General features: G+C 47.6%; 1 protein-coding gene across 2 annotated transcripts in view; it reads right to left on the minus strand.

Annotated features, from left to right (window-relative positions):
* Nucleotides 1-26,171, minus strand: part of VPS13D (vacuolar protein sorting 13 homolog D) — a 2,979,414-nt gene that overhangs the window by 2,186,909 nt on the left and 766,334 nt on the right. For both annotated transcript variants that reach the window (XM_078642819.1, XM_078642818.1), the window contains exon 28: nucleotides 598-769. In XM_078642819.1, the coding sequence (XP_078498945.1) occupies nucleotides 598-769 (172 nt within the window). The remainder of the gene's footprint in view (nucleotides 1-597; nucleotides 770-26,171) is intronic.

Genomic DNA, 26,171 nt, shown 5'->3' on the forward strand with positions numbered 1-26,171 from the left:
TATATATCAGCAAAAAGTACACATAAGGTGTCTACTGGAGGATCTATTATCGATTACCTAATTGTTTCAGCAGGTTTTTTCAGTAAGCTTTTCAAAATGGAAATTTTGGAAAATGCGCTTAGCGATCTCATGGTGGTCTGCTCCAAATTCGAGATAACTTGTGCTCTGAAGTGGTATTCAGTGGCATTCAAAAGACGACCCGTGATTTACTATTTAAAATCTCTTGAGGTGGAATGAAGAGGTTTTCCCTTCCGAACTGTAGATGGGTATGGATCACTTCTTATATCTGTGCCCAGCTGGTGATGAAGGTCAATCAATGTATCAAATTGGAAATGCATATCAGTGCTGTGTTGTTATTTTTGTTTATCCAAAAATCAATAAAATTGGTTATCAAAAAAATAATCTCTTGAGGTACACTGCTGGTACAAATGTAAGCAAATATTTCATCCAAGTCTGTATACACGATGCACTCATCATTTATAGGGGAATGTATGAAACCCAACAATATTCTACTTAAATTGGCCAAAAGGGTTCAAATTCAGGTCAACAAGTCGTTAAGACGTTTAAATATTGGAATGTAACTAAGGGTTTTCTCACATGAATTCTAGGGTCTTGCAAGTCATACGGTCTCATGAAATCCTCATTTGCTTCTCCCAAATTGTTCTCCAGCAGTCCACGGATGAGCTTGTATTTACTTAGATCCAAAGAACAGTGCACTGATGATAGACTTCCATGAATGGACATGTCTGGTACAGCATGACTTATTTCCCTAAAAACAAAAGAATAATTAAATGAAACATTACTCGGTCTAACACTATGAGTGTGACTTTATATTATGAATATAAAGTTTTTCTTTTCTTGATGAGTTTAATGTTTTTTTACAAATTGTACACAAAACACTTACATCATTGACACAGATGTAAATGGGAACTAAACTTCTTTAATTCTTCTTTAAAAGTAAGCATGCATAACCAATTTTCAGCAAATAAGAAATAGCGGAATTCATCAACTTTCCTGCACTGCTTTCATATCACCTACTTCAGTTAAAAATCTGGACAGCTAAGGAGTAGCAGGAGGAGACCATCATAGTTCTGGAATATCGTGGATGACCAACTAAAGTGGGAACACAACTAGCTTGTGTTAACCACTGTCTAATCCATTTTCAACATTTTATCATGCGTCATATAGCACACGTTTCTTTATGATCAATGTAGGTAGCTGTGTTTGCTAAGAATGCTGTTTGTTGTATCAGAATCTAGTTAATTGAAGAAAAGAGCATACAACATTTTGCTCTAGGATTATAGAGAGTACAAGTTCATTCAGCATTTTTGTCAAGGGGCTTTATAATAATCTAGTGCAAGGGGGTACCCAGATAATTAAAATACCTTCCACTTTAAACTAAAGCTCTGATGGCACAAAACAAGCCAACTCAAACCTCCCTAAAAGAGATACCTTGTCTCTTTCATCCAAGCATCTACACATTCATTCTTTCACCCTCCCATCCACCCGCTGATATCCACTGTTTCCCTTTTACTTTCTGTCATCCATAAATTGTTTCATCCACCATTCCATCCATCCACTCTGCAATCCATTGGTCCATTCATCCTTTCTTCCATGCATCCATCCACTCTACCATCCAACCATCGACTCTGCCATCCATCCAAATATCCATCTATTTATCCACTCTGCCAACCATCCATCCATTTATCCATCTATTCATTCACTCTGCCATCCGTTCCTCCATTCTGCCATCTATCCACTCTGACACCCTTTCACTCTTGCATCCACTTTGTCATCCATCCTCTCTGCCAGCCATCAATCCATTCTGCAATCCATTCATCCATCTACTCTGCCATCCATCCACCCTTCCACTCTTGCATCCACTCTGCCATCCATCCATCCACTCTGCCATCCTTCCACTCTGCCATCCAACCTTCCATCTATTTAGTCTGCACCCATCCATCCAGCCATACATTCATCTATCCATTCACACTACCATCTATACATCCATCCATTCTGCCATGTATCCACCCTGCCATCCACCCATTATACATACGTCCACCCATCCATCCATTCAGATAATAATTTACTCGTCCATCCACACTGCCATCCATTCAATCGTCATTTCACCCTGGTCCATCCACTTATCCATAACCTTTACTCTGCCATTTTCTGACCTATCCTATCTATGTATTCCTTAACTCTACCATCCTTTCACCTGTCATCCACCTACCCATTTACTCACTCATCCTTTCTCCTGTCCATCCACTTATCCATTCATTCACTCATCCATCCATCCCTTTACCATGCCGTCCTTTTACCTACCCATCCACGTATCCAGTCACTCATCCTTTCACCCACTCATCCATCTACCCACTAATGTATCCACCCACTCATCCATCCATCTTTCCTTTCACTCTTCCTTCTATTCAATATTCCTTCCATAGTATCCCTTTTTTGTGTACCCATCTTTCATCCTACCTTGCTCCTGCTCGCTATTCTATTGACGCTGTTCTACTTTGTAGCGTTAATTATGAACTTCTGTTTACGAGATCATGACAGAAGAGGCCCATAAAGAACCCCACCTCCGCTGAAGCTGCTAAGGAGGGAGTGGGGGAATTTGGGGGTTAATGACGCTCCTGCTCCAAGGTTACTCTACAGTAAGCATGAGACGTTGTTTCAAAATGATTTTTAAATCCCAATCATTTTTATCTTCCAGACTTGTAGAGTGATCATGCACACTCTGTATTCGAGGGCATCCTTTCCACTGGTGTGCGCATACTCTCCTATGACTTGAAAATGCACTTAAGAGGGACAGCTATGGCTTTCTTGATAAACAGTATGGTTGCAAGTTATGTAGCAATTTCAATATGATATCTCTTCCCCATCAAAACTTGATTCGTCATATACCTGGCAGATATATTGTAATAAACGCCTACTGTGGAATGGAAGGCCGCACTACGCAGGAACAATAGAACCGAGACCTCATGGAATGGCTTATGCTCATCCTTCAAGACAGGGAGGTGGGCGGGATTGGTGACTAATCTTCAGGTGGAAAGATCGTTACCAGAGATAAGTAACGTTTTTTTCGGATGGATCCTTCTACCTGCAGATTCCTCACCATCTGAAAATATTTCTAAGCAGTACATATTTGGAGGTGGGGCTTGAAGAGATGGCTATACCAGAACTCCTGGAGAAAAGAATGAGCAAAACGCCCACCCCTTCGCATGTCAGAGTACAAGCAGTAGAGCTTTGTAAATATATTAAAGAATGCCCATGTTGCCGCCCTGCAAAGATCAGCAACAGGAACTCTTCTGGTCAATGCGAGGTGGAGGACTTGGCCCTTGCGGAATGAACCCTGATACCCTCTGGAGGATCTTCATGGGCCACAGCAAAACACATCTTGAAGCACAAAATTATCCACCTAAATAGGACTCTCTTTTACAGCTTTCTCTTTTTTATTGCCTGTACATCCAATGAAAAGCTAGTCATCCTTTCTGAATTCCTTAGTGAGGTTGATGTAAAAGCTGACTGGTCTCTGTGTTCAGCCTGCATAATCTCTCCTACTCCTTGATAGGGCGTGGAGGCGGTAAAAGGAAGAAAGGGAACTGGACTGACCTAGGTGGAATGGGTCACTACCTTGGGTAGGAAAGCAACTATGGTTCGACGCACAAACTTGTCAGGGGAAAAGGAAGTGATGGGACTGTTTGCAATTTGCTAACCCACTTTGCTGAATTTATGACACCTATAAAAACAGAGATAATAGTTAAAAGCCTCAAGAGGTTCAGATGGATATCTGTTTGAACCTCTTGAAAGGTGCAAAGCTTAGAACCAAATCCAAGTCCGAATGAGGCATGATGAATGGGGTTGGAACATGCTTGTCAGGCCTTTCAGAAAGCCCATAACAAAAGGCGACTTAAAGCACAAGTTTCTTACCTTCGGTAACAATATATCTATAAGAAACAGTAGTTAGTATTAGATTCCTTACCTTAGAATATCCCCAGGCGTCAGTCTGGATCCTGAAACTTTTGCGAAGCAGTACCCCTGCGCGTCGCTAGGCGTCGTCTGCGGCTCCACGTCCGTCGTCGGCGTCGTTGGCGCCGGGATGTCGTCGCCGGAGTACTTAGACGCCGCCCTTGCGCGCTGACATCAGTTCTTATGCACAGCTTTTCCGCGCCAGAAACGCAGAGCCATGATAAAAACCAGCACTGGTGCCATAAAAACTAGGGCCCTGACGAGGGAGGACCTTAACCCTAGATATCGGTTCGTAGAACGGGGAGGATGGGTGGGCCGGTAAGGAATCTAATACTAACTACTGTTTCTTACAGATATATCGTTACCGAAGGTAAGTAACTTGTGCATCTGAAAGAAACAGGTTAGTATTAGATTCATTACCTTAGAATAGATACCCCAGCAATACCAACCCCGGTGGTGGGTCTGCAAACAAATAATCACACCAGAAAGTCCTGGAGAACGGAACAGCCGAAACAGCCATCTCTCCGGAATTGGCTGTACAGGCAGTAGTGTCTTGCGAACGTGTGCAGCGAGGCCCACGTAGCTGCCTGGCAGATGTCCTACAAGGGGACTCCCCGACTCAGGGCAGTAGTAGCCGCCATGGCTCAAGTGGAATGGGCACGCAGCCCCACAGGAGGCTCCTTTTTAGCCAATGAATAACAAGCCTTGATGCACAAAACGACCCATCGAGAAATGGTCCGTTTGTGCACCGCCCGTCCCTTCTTAGCGCCCACATAACCAACAAAGAGTTGGTCATCCACCCGGAACTGGCGTGTGCGATCCAGATAGTATGAGAGCGCACGTTTGGGTCCAGACGGTGGAGCCTCTCTTCCTCTTTCGAGGGATGAGGAGGCGGAAAGAAGGTGGGCAAAGTGATGGACTGCCCGATGTGGAAGGCTGTGACAGGAAAGAGGGACGTGTCTGTAAAACAACTTTGTCCGGATGGACAGAAAGGAAAGGAGGTTTAGAAGAAAGAGCCTGGAGCTCACTCACCCTCCTGGCAGAGGTGATGGCAACCAGGAATGCAGTCTTAAGAGTGAGAAGACAAAGAGGACAGTTATGAAGTGGCTCGAGGGGAGCGCACATCAAATAAGTCAGAACAAGATTCAAGTCCCACTGAGGCATCACGAAAGGAACAGGGGGAAACATATGAGTGATGCCCTTCAAGAACCTATTTACAACTGGGGACTTGAAAAGAGAGGGTTGATCAGGGAGCCTTAAGAAGGCAGAAATGGCAGGGAGGTAGCCCTTAAGAGTGCCCAGAGCAGAGCCCTGCTGGGCAAGAGAAAGAAGAAATAGGAGAACCTCAGAAAGGGGGGCATGCCACAAATTTGTTCCACCTGCAGGCGTATCCCGATTTAGTGGAGGGATGCCTGGCTGCCAGAATCACATTACAGACTTCAGAGGCAAGTCAAAATGTATCAACTGTCGCCGCTCAATCTCCACGTATGTAGGCGGAGGCCGGACAGGTTCAGGTGGAGGACTGTCCCCTGCTGCTGCGACAGAAGATCCTCCCGAAGAGGCAGTCGGATCGGGGGATCCATGCTCATATTGAGTAGCTTGGGATACCAAACTCTTCGAGCCCAGTCCGGAGCCACAAGAATGACTTAGGACCGGTTGTGCCTGATCTTCTTCAGTACTCTGGGTAGAAGTGGTACTGGCAGAAGAGCGTACAATAGACCGCAGCTTCAGTCGTGACGAAAAGCGTCGCCGGGCGAGTGCCGCCTTGGAAACTCCAATGGGCAGAAGTGATGACATTGCACGTTCTCTTCGATGGTAAATAGATCTAACCAAGGTTCTCCCCACTGTTGAAAGAGACCTTGCGCCACCTCCGAGTGAAGACGCCATTCGTGAGCCATCATGCACCTGCAGCTGAGTTTGTCCGCCCCGACGTTCAAAGAACCTGCCAGGTGTTGCACCGTGAAGGAAATGCCTTGACGTTACAGCCATGTCCAGAGGTGCAGAGCCTCTTGACACAGGGTCCACGACCCCACTCCGACCTGGTTGCTGCAATACCACATGGCGGTGGTGTAGTCTGTGAACACTTGCACCACCCTCCCCTTGACAGACGGAGAGAATGCTTTCAGTGTAAAAAGGATTGCCCGAAGCTCCAGAAGGTTGATATGGAGCCGGGACTCCGCCGGAGACCAGAGGTCTCTGATCTCCGCCTCTCCCATGTGGCCACCTATCCCAGGAGGGACGCATCCGTCACCACTGTGTGCTCCGGCTGGGGAAGGGAGAGGGATCCGTCGTTGACTCAATGCAGTGCCCTCCGAGATCTGGACGTAGTCGGACAGGTTCCCCTGATGCTGTGCCCACTAGAACTTCAGGTCCCACTGCAGAGCCCGCATATGCCATCTGGCATGGTTGGTTAGCAGGATCCCATGAGGCCCAGCAGCCTGTTCAGGAGGATAAACCAGAAACTGCGCCGTTTCCAGAACCGTTCCGATGAAGAGGAGTTTCTGAGAGGTAATCAGGTGCGACTTCGGCACGTTGATGGAAAACCCCAGCAAATGCAGGAGGTCAGCCGTAGTCTGGAGGTGGGAGATGACGATTTGGGGCGAGCCCGCCTTCCACAACCAGTCGTCGAGATAGGGGAAGACTGGAACCCCTGATCTGCGCAGATGAGCTGCAACCACCGCCATCACTTTCGTGAACACCCGAGGGGCGCTGGTAAGGCCAAAGGGGAGCACAGTGAACTAAAAATGCTCCTACCCCACCGTGAATCACAGGTAACGCCGGTGGGCCGGCAGGACGGGGATATGAAAGTACGTCCAATGCTACCATCCAGTCTTGCGGGTCAAGGGCAGACAAGACCTGAGCAAGTGTGAGCATCTTGAACTTCTCTTTCTGGAGGAAGCGACTGACGTTACGAAGGTCTAAGATGGGACGCAGGTCTTTGTCCTTCTTTGGAACCAAGAAGTAGTGGGAGTAACAACCACAACCTACTTCTGGCGTTGGAACGCGCTCGATGGCCCCCTTGGCCAAGAGGGCCGTAACTTCCTGCTGGAGAAGTGCCAAGTGATCCCCGACATGCCGTGATAGTGCGGTGGCATGGCTTGGGGGGGGGGGGGGGGCGTTGTCTTGAAGGGGAGGAAGTAACCCCTTCTGACAATTTGCAGAACCCACCTGTCCGATGTGATAGTAAATACTGCCACCTACTGGCGTCTGGTGGGCTGAAACACCGGACTATGAAGGTTTGGAGGCAGTGGCAGCGGGGGGGGGGGGGGGGGGGGGGGGGGGTGGACTAACCCGCATGCTGGCCCTGTGACACACCTCTGCAGGTTCCACGTCTGCGCTGAGACTGTTGCTTCGCAGGCCTGTGGCTTTGAAACGACCGTGCTGGGGCGCCCCTTTCTTGACCACGAAAGGAGCAAAAAGCAGAAGCGGAAGGAGTGCGTATGGCCGAAAGGCCCAAGGACTTGGCTGTAGCCCGCGAGTCCTTAAAACGCTCCAATGCGCAATCCCCCTTATCGCCAAACAGGTGAGTGCCATCAAAGGGCATGTCCATCAATGTGTTCTTGACATCCCCAGAAAAGCCAGTCGTTCTTGGCTGCATCTCTCCCCTCAGCAATAGCTTGGGAGAGTACTGTCCGAGCCTCCACCAGACACTGAGGTAGCACTTGCGGAACCGTATCCCACACAGAATGGGAATAACGGCCCAAGAGACATGCAGTGGTCACAGACGGCAGTCCTGAACTGGCGGAAGACAACATTTTCTTCCCAAACTGCTCCAGTTTCTTGGATTCCCTGTCCGGTGGTGCTGAAGGGAACACGCTCGGGGACGCAGAGGCTTGGACAACCAAGCTCTCAGGAGTAGGGTGTTGGGAGAGGAAAACGGGGTTGCCCAGGGCCGGGCAATGGCGTCAGGCCACGTTCTTATCCACAGGAACCCCTGTGTTGGGCCTGGACCAGGTGCCCAAAAGAACGTCCAAGAGTGCATCATTAAAGGGCAGCAGCGGCTCCGTAGAAGACGATGGCGGCCAAAGCACCTCTGTCAGGAGGTTAGTCCTGACGGCCACGGTAGGAAGCTCGAGGTGGAGAGCCTCGGCCGCCCTACGCAACACCATAGAGTAGGAACCACCCTCCTACGTAGCCACGGTAGAAGGAAACCGTGAGCCAGGTTCTGGAGTATAATCCTGGTCACCTGCATCCCCCAGATCCACATCCCAGTCCGGGTCTAACTTGCGTTGTGCTGCGAGAGGGTCCTCAGACCCCTCCGAGTCCTCCCCATCCTCCACAGCCTGCCGAACAGGTGGAACATAAGGAGGTTGGTGAATAAAGGGAAAGAAATTCCCAAACGGCATTGAAATCAGCGTCAGTCGACACCCGTCTGGCACCGGCTCCATGTCGGAGAGGAGGCCAGGGACGGCATCGGCGGGTGTCGCGGCCGAAGCCGGTGGTGGCGTCACTGGAATCGGCACCGAGGAGGGCACCGTGAGGTCGACCGGCACCGATATGGATCCAGGGTTGGAGCCTCGGTGGCCCTCCAAAGCCTGGGGCGAAGCCGCCAGCCTCAAAGGCCCAGAGCCCCCAGCAGAGTCTGTGGGGCCCGGAGGCACGCCCGCGGAGTCAGGTTGCCCAAAAATGCTATGCAGGGCTTCATAGACCGGTCCCAATACCTTCCTCTCAACCGGGACCTCGAGCGGCGTGGAACAGACTGCCGGGCCTAAAGAAGCGTTCGGGACTGCTCTCGCAAAGACTTCGGGTTCATGGCCTGACAGTCGGAGCATGACTTCAGGTCGTTGTCGAGCTCCAGACACCAGAGGCTAATGAGGTGCGGATCCGCAACAGACATCAACTTGTGACAGTAGTCACAAGGCTTCAAGCCGGTCCGACAATAGGACATCCCTACGTGCACCAGGAGTCGGAGGACTCGAAAAAGATGTAGTCAAAAGTCGAAAAGGCTTTACTCAAAAAGGGACTAAGGGGCACGCTCTCTCCGGATCTGCACTGGCTGGCATGGAAATAGAAAGAACTGATGTCGGCACGCAGGAGCAGCGTCTAAGTAGACAACGCGACGTCATCCCGACGACCACCACGACGAACGCGAGTCGACCAACACCAACTACCGATGCGCAACGGTACTGCTAAGAAAAAATTTCTCCGGATCCAGTCTGATGCCTGGGATTAATTTTAAGGTAAAAAAGGATTAGTTACTTACCTGTAATCCTAGTTTTCTTCCAGGGGTATACTCATCAAGGTCATAAGCACTGAATAGTCCCGCCCACGTGCGAGACCCCGGAGCAATAGCCAATAATATGCATATATCTACATATATATATATATAAATACATATAAATACGCATAAAATAACCATATATATATAGATAATATGCATATACATATACATATGCAGCCCAAAATACACCATACTAGGCTTAAAAAACTGCCATTATTGCCTGTAAAATCTTTACATTTGCTAAATATAGACATATAAATTACATTATATGACAATGCAAAGAAGAAAACACTGCCCTGGTTTTCTTTGAAACTCACAACCTTTATTTTCAAAGGTAAAAACAGGCAGGATCATAGAGGCAGCTTTAGCCTAGATAGGCTGCATAGTAACAACAGAAAAATCTGGCGCCGTGCCTTTAAGACCTCTGTGAGCCTCCAGGCTCCCATCATGCACCACAGGTGACAGTTAGGTCAGTTCTTTTGGACGGCGTATAACAGTGTGAAAACTGCATGGGTAACATGTAAAATAGACAGCTCTGGCATTCGCCCGGGGAGGCGGGTGGGTGTGCTTATGACTTTGATGAGTATACCCCTGGAAGAGAACTAGGATTACAGGTAAGTAACTAATCCTTCTCTTCCAGGGGATACTCATCAATAGTCATAAGCACTGAATAGAGTAGCAAGCCCATCCCATACCTTGCGGACCAATACCAGACTCTCTAAACAGCATACTAATATATATATATATTACCCAAACAAATTCCTCAGGGATGCTTGACCAACTTGAGCCTCCGCCTGAGTATCAAAATCTTTACATTTGCTAAATAAAGACATATAAATTACATTATATGACAATGCAAAGAAGAAAACACTGCCCTGGTTTTCTTTGAAACACACAACCTTTATTTTCAAAGGTAAAAACAGGCAGGATCATAGAGGCAGCTTTAGCCTAGATAGGCTGCATAGTAACAACAGAAAAATCTGGCGCCGTGCCTTTAAGACCTCTGTGAGCCTCCAGGCTCCCATCATGCACCACAGGTGACAGTTAGGTCAGTTCTTTTTTCCGGCTCCCTCTGTGAGGATCCTGGAGCATTGAGCTCGCCAGTTGGTGATAGTTTTTTCACTTTCTTCGGGTATTTCTCTAATTTTTTCGTCTTTACTCGACGTCTTTAGTCATTATCTGACTAATCCAACAATTTTTTGCTGTTTTTGGCTATTTTTCCAGTCATAATACGGCCTTATTTGTTAAGTGTCCGGCCTGTGGTAAAAAAATGGCCAAGACAGACCCACATTCGGTCTGTGTAGCTTGTCTACCATCTTCTCACAAGCCAGAACTCTGCTACCACTGCAGCAAGTTGTCAAATAGGACTTTGAGAGAGAGAGAGAAGAGCAGGCTTCATTCAGTCCCTGCATGACAGAGGAGAAACTGTGAGTGGAAGAGAAGAATTTCATTCCAAGACGCCTTCTTCTCAGCACAAAGAGCGCAAGGACAGAGTGGAGAAGAGAAAACATCGGTCTCCTTCAACTTCGAGGGACAGATCTTCTTCTAAGGTACCTGTGTGCTCAAATTCAGCATCGAAATCACCGTCGCGGTGTCCGTCGACGTCGAAACATCCCTCGCCGTAGAAGAAGAATTCGCCGTCGAAACAAGGTGAGAAGCGACATGAGCGTAGACCGGTCTAAGGTTTCTATTTTGTCTTCTGGGAGTTCCTCTTCCTCCCCTGGGCTGCGGATTGTGCAAGTTTCTCCAGAGCCCTCAAGAGCGCCTTCACCTACAGGGGCTAATATCTCGCCATAATGGCTGGGGGAGATCAGAGACTGGAAGATAAGGAGGATTAACCTTCCAAGGTCTCATTCCAGGTCTCCTGTGTCGGTAAGACCTACTTCAAGATCAAGATCGCCCCTAGTACAGGTGGTGCACTCTCCGAGAAGACGTGAGCGTACTCCTCCGAGAAAGTCTCCATCAGAGAGGAGGCGGACTTCACCCTCTCCTAAGTCTTCGCGTCACCGTTCTTCTAGGACGTGATGCTAGATCTTCGACAAGGTCTACAAATTCGAAGGGGGACTACTCATTGACGATGTCATCAACTCCTCCAAGTAGGATATCACCGATTGATGACGTGATTACCTTCAATGAAGTTCTCTGTCGTGGAGCAGCGAAACTTAATATCGAGATGCCTATCTCTACTGCCAAGACAACAGTCATTTTCGAAACGTTACATCAGAAATTATCATGAAGGCCTTTACTTCCTCTGGTTCCAGGTCTGTTGGAGCCTGCGGAGCACAAGTTCTTAACTCCTGCATCTTTGGGAGACGACGCCACCAGGTGTTGACCCTCCAGGGAAATGCCCCGATGTTACAGCCATGTCTAGAGACTCAGGGCCTCTTGACAAAGAGTCTATGACTCCACCTTGCCCTGTTGTTGTAGTACCACATGGCGGTGGTGTTGTCCTTGAACACCTGCACTAGCCTTTCTTTGATGGAGATTAGAAAGGCTTTCAATGTGAGTCGTATCGCAACAGGCTGATGTGGAGTCCAGATTCTTCCTGAGACCAGAGGCCTCTGATCTACACCTCTCCCAGATGGCTGCCCCAGCCCAGGAGTGACACATCTGTCACTACTGTTAGATCTTAGATCTGTCTGCGAATAGGAGAGGGGTCTGCATCTGACTTAATCAAGATTCCTTAACCACCACTGCAGGTCTTTTGCAGTGCACTCCGAGATATGGACCATGTTGGAGAGATTACCCTGATGCTATGCCCACTGGAACTTCAGGTCCCACAGCAGAGCCTGCATATGCTAGCGGGCATGTGCAACAAGAAGGGTTCAGGAGGTGATGAGGAGCAGCAGCCTAAGAGTCGATCCCACCAAAATCTAGGCTAGAGGCTGAACCATCAATATCCTGGCCTGAATATCCTGAAGTCGACGTTCAAGAGAACAAGCCTTAAGTGGCACTGTATCCATAACATCTCTGATGAAAGGAACAGTCTGAGAAGGGGGTCAGGTGTGACTTTAGCATGCTGAAAGTGAACCTCAGCGAGTGCAGGAAGTCCACTGTAGTCTGGAGGTGGGAGACGACTGCTTGGGATGAGCCTCCCTTCAACACCTAGTCGTCGACACAAGGCAAGACTGGCACCCCTGAACTCCGCAAATGAGCTGCAACCACTGCTATCACCTTAGTGAACACCTGAGAGGCGCTGGTAAGGCCAAAGGGGAGTATGGTGAACTGAAATTGCTTGTGACTTACCATGAACCATGGGTAACGCCTGTAGGCAAGTAGGACGTGAATGTGGAAGTATGCATCCTGCAAGTCCAATGCTACCATCCAGTCTCCTGGGTCCAGGGTAGGTAGGACTTGAGCAAGTGTGAGCATTTTGAATTTCTCCTTTTTCAGGAATAAATGGAGAGGGCGCAGGTCTAGGCTAGGACATAGGCTTCTGTCCTTCTTGGGCACTAGAAAGTAGCGGGAATAGCAAGCATGACCTACTTCTGATGCTGGTACCCTCTCTATAACTCCATTGAACAAGACCGCTTCACTTCCTGGCGAAGCAAAAAGGTATGGTCCTCCATCAACCTGTCTCAAGTGGGAGGCCTAGGGGAAGGGGAGGGGGGTTAGTCGTGAAGGGGAGGGAGTAGCCCTTTCTGACAATCGGGAGTACCCAGTAGTCAGATGTTATCGATCTCCAGTGGTGCAGGTGATGGCGTATCCTGCCTCCCACTGGGTACCCATGATGGTCGGAGGGCAAACTTGGAGGCTGCGTCTGCAGGGGGAGTGGTGGACTGGCCCGAAGTCTGGCTACCTGACCCACTGGTTGCATGCTGTGGTGCTGGGTGGGTAGAGACGTGCCTTGACGACCCTTCCGTGGCCATGAAAGGAGTGAAAGGCGGACTGGAGTTGGTAAGGGGCCATGGAAAGGCCCAAGGACCTGGTCTTAGCTCTGCTGTCCTTCAAGCGCTCTAGCATGGAGTCCACCTTGTCTCCAAAGAGATAGGCAAGTCCATTAGAGATGCCTAGACATCCCCTGAAATGCCAGTAGTTCTCAACCAAGCGTGGCGCCTAAAGGCCACCGTCTATGAACCCGCTCTGCCTAGTGAGTTGGTCGTATCCAGCCCACAGCATATGGCGAACCTGCCTTTGTCCCTCTTGTCAGCAATAGCTTGGGAGAGTATGGCTCGGCCTCCTCCGATACCATAGGCAGCAATTGTGCAACCGAGTCACAGAGCAAGTAGGAGTATCGGCCCAAATGGCATGCGGTGTTCACAGACCACAGGGCCAGGCTGGAGGAAGCAAATATCTTTCCTAAAGTTTGCAGCCTCTTAGATTACTTGTCCGGTGGAGGGGCAGGGAATGTGCCAGGATTTAGTTTGGAAGTGGAAACTTGGATCATCAAGCTCTTCCGGGTAGGGTATCAAGTGAGTAAACTGGGATCCCCTGGAGCGGGCGATGGCAGTGGGCAATAGTCCTATTCACGGGAGCCCCTGTACAGGGCTTGGGCCAGGCCCAGAGTAGGACATCTGCGACGGCTTCATTAAAAGAGAGGAGCGGTTCAGAAGGGGTGAAGCGCAGCTGAAGCACTTCCATCAAGACGTTTGTCTTGACAGCCACAGATGTCTTGATGGCCACGGTGGGAAGCTGAAGGTCCAGGACCTCAGCCACCCTCCTCACCACCATTGCAAATGAGACTCCCTCCTCCGTAGCCACAGTATGATGACAGACCAAGCCAGTATCGGGGGAGGTGTCCAGTCCACTGACATCCGCCAAATCCTCACTCCAGTTGTACTCATTGGGCTCTAAGGGCTGGTATTCATAAGAGTCCATGGCTCCTTCCAATCTTCCCCAAGTCCTAGCGCACAGAATTAGGGCTCTGGCTACGGCCTGGATGGAATGACTTAAGTCAGTGACGAATGCAGCGACAGACGACACCCATTTGGTTCTGTGTCAGAGTTGGGGATAAGAATCGGGATAGCACCGCCGGTGGGTGCCGGGGACGGTGGCTGTGGGACCTGTGCCGTGGAAGGCCAAGGTGTCTCCACCTGCATCGGTATGGATCTATCCAAGGGGCCAGACTGGTGCCAGGGGGGGGGCGAACCCGCAGGCGGAAACCAGTAGGAGTCCCTCCCGACCCCCACGGGGCCCAGGGACAGACCAGCACGGACTGGCAATCCATATATGTGGTACATTGCCTTATAAAACTCATGAAGTTGGGCGGGGGTCACTCCAGCTCCAGGAAACTCAGGGAGGCGTGCCGGGAGCGTCCTGATACTTTGTTTTTAAAATTTATCTCACTTGTGTCACGATTGTTGTTTGTGTATTTTTTAACTTACGCTGCTTCCTGGCAGTACTCAGACCTTTGGGGGGTACTTGAACGCACTGCACAGCGGATTCTAGCGCTGTTAGCGGAGCCCAGGCACGTAAACATTCCTTGGTCGCCATTGTCGGCGAGGCAACAGGCCACGCCCACCTCGAGGCCACGCCCCCCGCCCCTGCTTCGGGGCTAGAAATTATGTGCATCCACCGTACGCGCAGCGGACGGGCGCAGCGGGCGCGCCGTTTGCGCGGCGAGGCGCGCCTAAGGCAAGCCCGTCTTCGCCCGTCCTCGCAAAGTCCTCGCCTCTCGCCAGACCCCCTGCTCAAAAAATACATGTATACGCCAGTGACCTACTGTGGTCACTTAACCCTGGTCCCAGATGTAACTATCTAGAAGGATGTATTGGTCAAACCGCCCTTCAATGCAAATTTTGCAATTTGACTATACCTGAGCCACGACCTATCAGCCACAAATCGCCTAGGAGAAGCCAAGCTTCGCTTACCATCTTACAGCTTAACGTGAGATCCCTGGTTAAACACCATGCGGAGGTAAGAACGCTTCTAATAGACGAAAACCCTGATATCTTGTTTCTGTGTGAAACCTGGATCAGAGATGACCTTACCAGCATCCCTAATTTAGCATTACCGGAGGGGTTTTCCATGATCACCATCAATAGGGCCTCGAGAGGAGGGGGCATTGCTGCGATTTATAGATCGTCCTTCACATGCTCTTTCCTACCGGAAAGCATAACGGGCAGTGAATGCGCACGCTTTACTATATCTACAAGCCCTCATTTCTCTCTTTCGGGGCTATTCATATACAGACCACCGGGGCCTTCCACGAAATTCAGAGAAGAGCTCATTGATATTGCCCATGCTTTGATTACCAGCTCAGCTAACTTTACCATCCTAGGGGATCTAAATCTTCATTTCGACGACACCAATGATGTTAATATTAGTAACTTCTTAGCTGACTTAGCAGCTCTACAGCTGACCCCTCTTGTTCAAACCTCCACTCATACGGCGGGTCACTTACTTGACCCGGTGTTTACTAATATCCCAGATGCCAGAGCAGACGACCCGAAACCCATGGCCTGGACCGACCACTCCTTGATCAGTTTCTCGATCCCGAGTATCTCCCCTCCCGTGATAAAGGCACCTACTTCATGCCTAAAACGGCCTTGGCATAAATTGCAACATCTTAACCTTGCGGATAGCCTGGGCGAGCTTAACTTGGAGGGTATGAGCGACATTGATACGTCGTATGCGTCCTTCCAGGAATGGCTCAACAAGGGACTGGACGCTGTTATACCGGCCAAGTGGACCAAGGGCCGCAACTCCCCTTCTAACCCCTGGTACGATGAAAAGCTGAAAACTATGAGGAGGGCATGTAAGAAAGCAGAACGCCAATGGAGGAAAGAATACAAGCTGGAGGAAAAAAACGCGTATTTGGCTCTGCTTAAAACATACCATAAAGCCATACGCTTAGCTCGCGCAGCCTTCTTCGCGAATGAAATTAAAACAAGTCCTAACCCCATGAAAACCATTTTTAAAATTGTGCAAAAACTGCAACATGGAGATAAACCAGCCACCCACATCACTTCTACTCAGCAATGTGATGATCTAGCAACTTTCTTCACCGATAAAGTGAAGAAGATCTACAATTCTTTCACTCATGATCTGCCAGAGGACATTAAATCTCCCAAAGTCATTGGTGAGAGCTGTGGGCTTTCCCGCATTCCAGCCATCTCTCGCGAGGAACTAACTATTATATGCAGGAAGGTTAAATCTGGCGCACCTACAGACCCTATGAAACCAGTCTACTTTCAAGGAGCCTTGGAATTCTTCCTTCCACCCCTGACCTCTCTTATCAACCTTTCATTTGCTTCGGCCACGGTAACCATCTGCTGGAAGCAGGCGTGGGTCACACCCATTATAAAGAAACCCACCTTAGACCCCTCGAAGCCGGAGAATTACCGGCCGGTTTCACTGTTACCTTGGGTAGCGAAGCTAGCGGAGGCCCATGCGAACAAAGTGCTGATCGACCACATGGCAAAAAATAACATCCTGGACCCTTCCCAACACGGGTTCAGGCCGGGCCACAGCACGGAGTCCGCTCTCCTTAACTTCACTGAAAGCCTGCGAGAAATCATGGACACCGGTAAAAGTGCCGCGCTGATTTTGCTCGATCTCAGCGCGGCCTTTGATACGGTCTCACATGCTATTTTACTTAAACGACTGGAAAATATCGGGATCACAGACTCAGCACTAGAGTGGTTTCGTTCATTTCTCTCAAACAGATCCTTCCAGGTATCTGCACCCCCCTTTATCTCTAAACCCCAAGAAATAGGACAAGGAGTACCCCAGGGCTCTGCCCTCAGTCCATCCCTTTTCAATCTTTACATGCAACCCCTGGCGGAAGTCGCCAAAAAATGGGATCTTATAATGGTATCGTACGCCGACGACACCCAGTTGGTCATCGGCCTCAAGGAGGCTCCCGCCCCTGAGGCCACTAGATTTAGGGATGGACTGACCGCTGTCGCCAATTGGATGACAGCGAATTGCCTCCAACTCAATGGCGGTAAAACGGAGGTGCTGATCTTGGGAAAAAATTCCAACAGCTGGAGCAATCTTTGGTGGCCTTGCGCTTTGGGCCCAGCCCCTCCTCCAAAAAAGCTGGCAAAAAATTTGGGAGTCTGGCTAGACTCTGCACTTAACTTTCAGGCTCACACTAAAAAAGTAGCCGCGACTTGCATTGGATTATTGAGAAGCCTTAATCCCATCTTAGGCTTCTTTGATCCCAAAACGAGACAACTGATTGTTCAATCGACCATCCTGGCCAGATTGGACTACGCCAGTGTTCTGCTGTTAGGAGCCAATAAAGCAGAAATTAAGAGATTCCACCGGATTCAGAATTCCGCAGCCAGGGCTATAGTAGGCCTGACTAGAAGGTGCTCCGCGAGAGCTGCTATTCATAGAATGCACTGCCTGTGGAAGCCCGTATCCAATTCAAGGCCCTCATTTTTGCCTTTAGGATTCTGCGAGGGGAGGGACCTGAGCTCCTGCGCCCACTGCTTACGCCTTATAACCCCCAACGAAATCTTCGCTCTAAAGGACAACACCTAGTCCTGGTCCCCTACACGAAATACTGCCGGGTAGGAGGGCGCTCGTTCAGACTGCTAGGGGCTAAGTTATGGAACTCCCTTCCCCTCCATATTCGTAGCATTAACAACCTATTGGCTTTCCGCAAAGCTATAAAAACTTACCTTTTTCCCCCCCGGTAGATGTCCTCCTGTTTCGGTCCCAGTTGTTATGTTGGTTTTAGCGCCGGGACGCCCCGTTGCCAGGGCAGCTGTTGCGCTCTACAAAACGTTTAACATAACATAACATTAACATAAGGCCTAGGCACAGGCTCAACCACGAAGCCAGGCCTTAAATGCAGACGTTCCCTCATTTCGTCGGATGACTTAGACTGACGGGGCAAAGTCAAGGACCTCTTTGACTTCTTTTTGATGGACTTCACTGAACGCCCAGACGACTTCGACGAAGACCGATGGCTCCGTGACCGATCCTGGGACCTGCTCCCTGAAGGCCTTGGGGTGCATGGCACCAAAATCGAAACAGGTCTTGCCGTTGTAATCGTGCTCGAGATACCGGAAGCAGAGGAGGTGTAAGTCTGTAACCAACATTTGCAGGTGACAGGCACCACAGGGCTTAAAATCAGCCTTACTTGCAGACATCTCTGCCACACCAGGAGACAATGTCTCAAAAAATCTTCGACAAAAGCTGAAAAGGTCAATCAATAAAGTGACTCGGGGTAGCTCTTCTCTGGATCGGTGCTGACTGGCACGGAAAGAAAAGAACTGACATAAGCAAAGTGGGGTGGTGCTAGATAGGCACCAAGCTAGTCACTTCTGGCAGGGACGTTGCCACGCAGAGCCTAACGATGCTACTTAACCAGCAGGCAGGAGTACTATTCACGAAAAAATCCAGATCCAGTCTTTCGACTGGGGATAACTTTAAAGTAAGGAATCTGCGGCTAGATATCTCTATCAGATGTGGGCATTTCCTCAGTGGAACACTCAATCGTCCTTGCTATGAAGGACTAGAAAGGAACAAAAGTTACCACTACTGGCACGCCTATTGAGTTTTAACAAATGGATCCATACTCAGGTGAGAGCTTTATGCCACATTAAGGTCCATGGAATGCTTGTAGAGAAAGGCAGGGACATATACATGCAGCCCTGGAGAAGGCCCCAGAACCACATGGGCTCTGTGCTAGGGCCGAAACATGATTGCAGAAATCATGGGTGATTGAGAAAATAATGCTCAGTTACAACCCTGTACTTATATTTTTTTAGCCCACAATACCCTATTAAGAAAATTGTAATTCTGACTGGGTATACCATGAGGCTTTTTTAATAACTCTCTTTTTTCAACTGGATCCCCACTTTGGCCAGAAAGATATTTTATATAAGAACTCTCACTCGTGGTGTAGTCTGCCCTGGTGGTACTATCCTACCAGGGTGTGGATAGGCATGCCAGTATCTAGTGGGTGAGGCGTCCACTCCAAAATCTTTGGATTTCCCAGTAGGCCCTCTTTAATAGCCTGGCTGCCCTTTTGTGTGTGGAAGAGTTACGAATATACCTTGAAGTGGGCAGTCACCAACCCCAAATAATGATCCAGTTTCTAACAGTACCTACTGGTCCTGCTAAATGGAAGGATTATGGCTAACTGAATAGGTGCGGCTTCCTCGGTCGCCTTGGGCATGCATTAGGTAACTGAAGACAGAGTAACATATGAGCAGTGTAGTGTTCATCCGTAGGGATCAACTTTTCCAACAACTCCTGTGGACGTACAGTGTCTGTGAAAGGAAGGACGTCATCTATCCTTTAGTGCCCGTAGAGGATCTTGTAGACGTATAACTTCACATTTGAGATCAGTACATTTGTGCTCTTTCCCGATTTCTTTAAAAGGTGGCTAAGAAGTCCTATTGAAAGAAGGAATGACTTTACTAGATGGCACCATGGCACCCTTTATTAGTTGTTCCTCTTTCTCGGGTTAGGCTTTTTATCCCTGGACAAGCTCTGCTTGAAATTCCAAAACCCATTTTGCCTAAATTAGTAAAAATGTTCTGGTGCCACTGGTTTACATGGTAACATACATAATGTGGCATCTCTCCCTATCTGTGTTATTTTGTAGCAGTGCCTGAGGCCAGAGCAAAGACATTTTTTCTCCTCACAAGACCCTACTTTACATCAGGTTTTTTAATACTTTGGGTTAGTGGGGCTTTTTGCTATGTTATTTCCTCATCTTGCAAAGGGAGACTTCTGGCACACACTCCAATCAGATGAAAAAAATTCTAGACACTGGAAGGTTCTCACTGCCGGAACATTAGCTTTCTGGAAACCTATGTATGCCTCCAAGAAAGGGAAGTCACTAAGAAATCTTTTGATGTGTACAAGACCAAGACGGCGAATGAATGAATGAACTGGATTTGTAGAGTGCACGGCTACTCAGCAAGAGTGTCCCGGCGCTAAAGTCTCATTCTAACACAAACCTGACCCACAGATCTAGCATTGAAAGAGCCAGGTTTTGAGCCGATACTTAAGAAACAATCTGGTCAGCAGTAGATCGGAGAGAAACCGGTAATTGGTTCCACGCTTGAGATCCGAGCAGCCCGAAAGATCTGCCCCCCACCCTGGCAAGGCATACTCTGGGGACGCAGGTCAGGCCCATGGAGGATGACCTCAAGGATCTGGCAGGCAAGTAGTGGCTGTCTCTTGCCCTGAAGTAGGCGGCACTCCTACAATGAAGGGCTTTGGAAAATATTACCAGGGCCTTAAACTTGATCCTGTTGCTCATCAGGAGCCAGAGTAATGCCTTAAGATGAGGGACCATGTGGCACCTGGACTTAAGCCTAAGGATCAGTCTGCCCGCGGCATTCTGAACCACTTGGAAGCGCAGGAAGGCCCAGGTACAGAAAGTTCGCACAGTCCAGTCTGAAAGTAACCAGAGCCTGGACTTCGGTTTTCCTGGTGTCGAGTGAGAGAAGGGGAAGGAACTTTCTTAGCATACGCAGCATGTCAAAGCAGATACCCACAAAGGACTGGACTTGGGGTCTCAGAGAGCGCGCTGTCAATTTATATACCAAGGTTCTTAACTGTAGATTGGGCTGAGTGGAGTGGAGATATCTCCTCCGGCCACCATAATCTCCAGTCGACCACAGATGGAGAGCCAAAAAAGACAATTTCCGATTTCTCGGCATTACATTTAAGTTGGTTCCTACTGAGCCAGTTAAACACCTTAGTGAGGCATGATCTGAACCTTTCACCATCAAAATCCACTCCCTTCTTGCAGGTGTAGATCAACTGTGTATCATCGGCGTAAGAAATATTTTGGCCCTACAGGCTTCCGCCAGAAATGCGAGGGGCGACATGTAAAGGTTGAAGAGAGTAGGGCTTAGAACAGAGCCCAAGGGACCCCCACTTTCAGTGTTGGCATGGGGGAAGCAAAAGGGGGCGCCCACATTTCCTGGCTTCTATCCTCAAGAAAGGAGGCTAGCCATGTGAGCACTGATCCGCCGATGCCAATATCATCCAACCTCTCCAGGAGCTTCTCATATTGGACTGTGTCAAATGCCGCTGACCAGTCCAATAAATTAAGGATAGCTCTGCCACCTTGGTCAAACTTTTCCTTGATGTGCTCCGTAACATCCAACAGAGTTGTTTCCGTACTGTAATTAGCCCTGAAGCCAGATTGAGTGATGTGCAGGAGGTTATGATTCTTAGCGTAGTCCGAAATCAACACCAGTCCAAGTATACACACAATGTGACAATTACCACCAGACGCTGCCCATTTCCCATGCGGGCGCTGCAACATCTGTCCCCTGACAAAAGCAACAAAATAACTTGAACTTGGCCTTCAGACACACTGGATGCTGAAGTAACACACAAATTATTACAGTAGCAATGAAGTGTACATTCTGATCAGATGCGTTACTTCGAGAACACCAGACATATGGAGAATGACTTTTCTTAGTACATCATTGAAAGATTTTCCTTATCTGTAACTGAACATTAACTACTCAGATATGAGAAAAGATAGATTTACAGACTATCTACCACAACCACTGTACTTAATGATGAGATCCTGTGGACCAAACAAACTCTTGGTTAGAAGCAACTAACAACATCTGGGAGGCCTAGTGGTTCTGCTGTATGCGTAACATGCTACTATCATACGATAACAAATGCAGACTAGAACCTACAGTGAACATCACACTACACAAGGCTAAGCCAGGGTGAGAGCTGGAAGAGGCCTATGCTAATTAGCTTTCTGACAGTTCAAGAATGTAAAGGGTAACTTGCTAAAAGTTCCTTTTCTTTAATATTTAGTAAAAATCGGACTTCAACATTGAAATGGATTTGTAATAACTATTAGAAATAGTGGTACAATTATTTTTTAGCTGATTCTATTCCCGAGATATAGTATTTTAATCTGTACTCTAGTTTTCTACATAGGACCGCCAGGCCTGTCAAAGTGAAAGTAGCTTTTTGGGTCTTGTCACTTCATGGACATGGTATCATTAGTTTTCTACAGGTCTCACTTTTAAATACAATGAACCCTGGCTTGTGGGCAACAAGGCGTACATAGGGGTGACTCTTAATATTCAAAAGGGAGGTTTTTACCTGTCAAAAAGGGTTATTTTAACAGGTTGCACTACATACTTTACGCTGCAGCCGTCAGTCATGTCTATACTGCCACTATAGTGGAGCCCACAAAAAGTGCTGCTGTCCACACGTGGCATTTAACTTTCTACACCCTATATTAGGAGCGTACAGGCAATATAAATGGAATACGATTAGGAAAACACCAATTCAACTAAGTTTAAAGAGTGAGCACCAGCGTGCTACTTCTGGTTAGCAGGGTTAAATGCATAGACTTCTAAAGCCAGCAGAGCAGATAGGGTATAAAGGTGGGGGATGTCACACAAAAGGTGGTCATTTCCTACTAGTGTTTCTGAGACAAACAGATAACGCAATATTTCCACTGCGAAACCTGGAGTCTGTAAACTGTAAGAGCACAACCCTTGCCGAACAGGCAGAAGTCCTAGGTTATATACCTGCAACCAATTAGGAATGAAATAAAGGTAGGTCTTCAGAAATAGACACTGCCCTGAGATAACAGGCAAGACTCTGGTCTCTTTTCCAGGTTCCTGGTCTTACAAGATTTCACAGAGGTTGAAACACTGTATTGGTAGTAAGATCATAATTCATTTACACCGCTAACAAATAAATTTGGAGCCACAAAGTGGCTACCCCAAATTATGATAGAAATGGTCTTATGACTAGCAGCCTTTCATCAGAAAATGTCAAAGTTCCAAGGTGGTCTCTTAGGCCTCATCCTTGATTCTGATCAATCGCAAAGTTTCACCCACTACTCCAATTCCTTCTTCCACCTTAGAGCTCTGCTCCTACTGCTCATGTCTACTATGCAGAGTGATCCAGCATTAAAGCTTATTGAACTGCTCCATTTATTACCCTAGTGCTGAATGCAAGTGCTTGACTCACCGAATTCTCATTGCCACAAACCTTACGTCTCAAAGCAGTGCAGCAACACATGGTTGTCACGGTTCCACATGGTAATCAAATACTCTGCCCAGCTTACTCAATGCAACCTCAGTTTATCACACCAAAGCCCCAGGGGTAAAACGCATCGTGCCATGAATCCCACCACCACAGCTTCTTGCAGTATGTTTCCTACAACTTTTCACACTACAGCCCATGCCCTTCCAAATAGTAGTCCCCAGATCATGCCTCCAGCAATCACGGGAACTTCAGACAGCTTGAAGTGATTTTCAGGTCACAGCCTCACAAAACAACACCATCATCAATGTCAAGTGAACTCATAAAAGCATTTCTGAAAGGAATGGGCAACAGGTTGGGTACTGCAGGCAGTTGACACACAGGAAATGTTTGAAGTAAAAGGATTTATTTATGGGAAATCATTCAAAAGAAAAAAGTTTAGTTTACTTTTGATTGGAGGGGTATCAGGGAAACAACCCCATCCCGATTATTATAACTCATTAGATGCACAGGAACATCAAGTCACCTGCATAGCCCAGAATTTTGCTACTCATGAGAACATCATAAGTATCAAAGATGCAGCTCCACTCTTAAAGTCCAACTTTTCAAGGGATTATCAGTAGTAACAAGGAAACTTCCCTTATGCAGTATTACTAATCAATAGGTTTTCTGGAATGTCGAGGAAGAAAACAAGTTACTTACCTGTAACTACAGTTTTCCAGTATTGGTATCTTTCATTAAATAATATAAGTATCAATGAGAGAGAGAGAGAGGACAGAGAGGCTAGTTCTCTTCCCCTAAAGTAAATGTGAATAATCAAGAAGAACTAGCTGTTAAATGGAAGCTCAAGATGTGTGTTTCTGGGGTAAATAAAACATCTGTTTCTTATGAAAGCCCTCACCCACCAACCTAGTTGGTGGCATGCTTTATCATCGGGACCCACCCGGTGGCACCGAGCGTGTGCTGCGATGCCGGTTTACAGCGGAGCGGGTATTGATTAGTGAGTGTGCAGTGAAAGTGTGTGGGTATAGGTAAAAAACTGTCCTAGGTTCCCACTATACACAAGGGTTATTTTACTGATGGGCCCTTGGCAGTATTAAAAGCAAGGCGGCGGATGTGAGTGGAGCTGACTAAGTCTCCCACATCCAGTGTGGTCAACATGTGAAACCACAATATTCCCCTATAATCTTAAATATAGTTACACCATTTTCACGTTCATCAAAATAACCAAACTCATACTCAAGTGCAAACAACCTAAAGGGTATAACGGTACCAAAGGCACAGGCCCCCTTAAAAACTAGAGAAGGTCAAGCAAAATAAGCCCACTGAGATTAAGGTATAGCACATACAAATTTTATGGTTTATTGAAATCACAAATAAAAGATTTTTTTTCCCGATTTTATAAAAACACTTCTCCCGCTCTTAGAGTTGGAGACAGTACAATTCCTTACTCATTGGTTAAAACAGTATACATATACAGTACAATAGCACTACATGATGAAGAACACAAAAACTATTGAATCTACAAGAGGAAACCCTGTTGACACAGAAAGAATTCTGTTATCTATAAAGGTCCAATCCTATTATTCAGGGGAAAAAGCCAGGTGAGAGCCCTGCTCCTATCCTTACGGCTCCTCCCTGTTGGATTCCTTATCAACAAGTAGCGTTGACGCGTTTCGGTGGAATAGAGGGATATATACAACCACCTTCTTCAGGACAAGAATTTTAGCGGGATATTACTCCTCCATCATACGTGTAAAAAAAAAAAACAATCAGTTCTAGGCTGTCCGTTCTCACTGTCACACTATTGTTTCAACGAACTTGCAGATGAAAATAGACCTGTATTTTATCAAAAGCCCGCCCTTCGGTAGTAGCCGTTCAGGTTTGGAATATCTAAAATCCTTATGACCCTTCTCAGCGTTACTGCACAAAGCTCTTATCATTCCCTTAAGTCATGGGATATGTGGCTTTCCAGTGATAGAAAAAAGAATAGTTTTATAACTTGCTCAGAGGCAATGCTGTACGCATCCCAGGAAACACTCCCTTCTCTTGACTTCCTATATAAAGTTAGTCCGCCTTATGTGGGTCGGACTGTAAGGTGCACTTTCGACAGCGCACGTCTTGATCTTGGCGTTCGTATTGTATATGTTTTAGCCAGGCCTCATATTGATCTGGCTTTCGTCAGGACCCCTATGCGAAAAAGTAATTAAAACGTAGTCTATGGAGTATATGCGACCAGGTATGTGATGCACTGCTAAGATGCGATATAGGTAAGAGGAGAATTGCCTCTAACGATTTTGTGCCTTTGGTGGGTAAAAAACACATAGACAATACAAACAAGCACACATACATGAGAATTAGCTTCAGATAACACACATTCAAATGATGTGGTTCTGTCGTGCCCGTGCTCTAAACGGGTATTAAGCGGCAGTGAGATACGGTTCGTGACGGAACTGTGATGTGTAATTGTCGTTACAATGGTACCCGCTACTGTGTCCAGAATTCAATAGCGGGATAATTGCATGGGTTCACTGAGGTGATAATTGTGCAAAGAAAAGGTTAAAAACGTATTAATTCTTACTCTGGTTTTGTCAGAGAAAAACCTCATGAGTTATCGGGAGGGGTCCGGCTTTTAGTCACACACTAATTTGCGTAAAGGAGACATACAAAACATAACTTATATAGTTGTATAATTAGAAGGTGACCCCCCCAGCGGTCAGAAGATTTAGGATCCCCGTCATCCCCACTTACTCCGTCAAAGCTCGAGACCCGTGTATACACCTACTTGGCCTACATCGGAACTCTGTTGATGTGAGCCCCTGCCCTGGCGAGGTTTAAATGCCTTCGTGTATCACAGGTGAAAAGCGATCTCCTGTCCAGCGCGAATAGAGTCTGTAAGGGATACAATTGAAACAAAAGACAGACACGTCGCTGTGTTTATGTAGCGAAGGGTTGACGCCCAGAGAAGAGTGGGCGTCTCCCTCTCTTGGTCGGTACAAAAAATAAAAAATATTCAAAAGCCTACTAGGTCCAACTGTATAGTTGGACCTCAATTAGGATGCATGTATCGATAAGTGAA

This window comes from Lissotriton helveticus, chromosome 5_1, assembly GCF_964261635.1.
Source record: "Lissotriton helveticus chromosome 5_1, aLisHel1.1, whole genome shotgun sequence".
NCBI classification, from domain to species: Eukaryota; Metazoa; Chordata; class Amphibia; order Caudata; family Salamandridae; genus Lissotriton; species Lissotriton helveticus.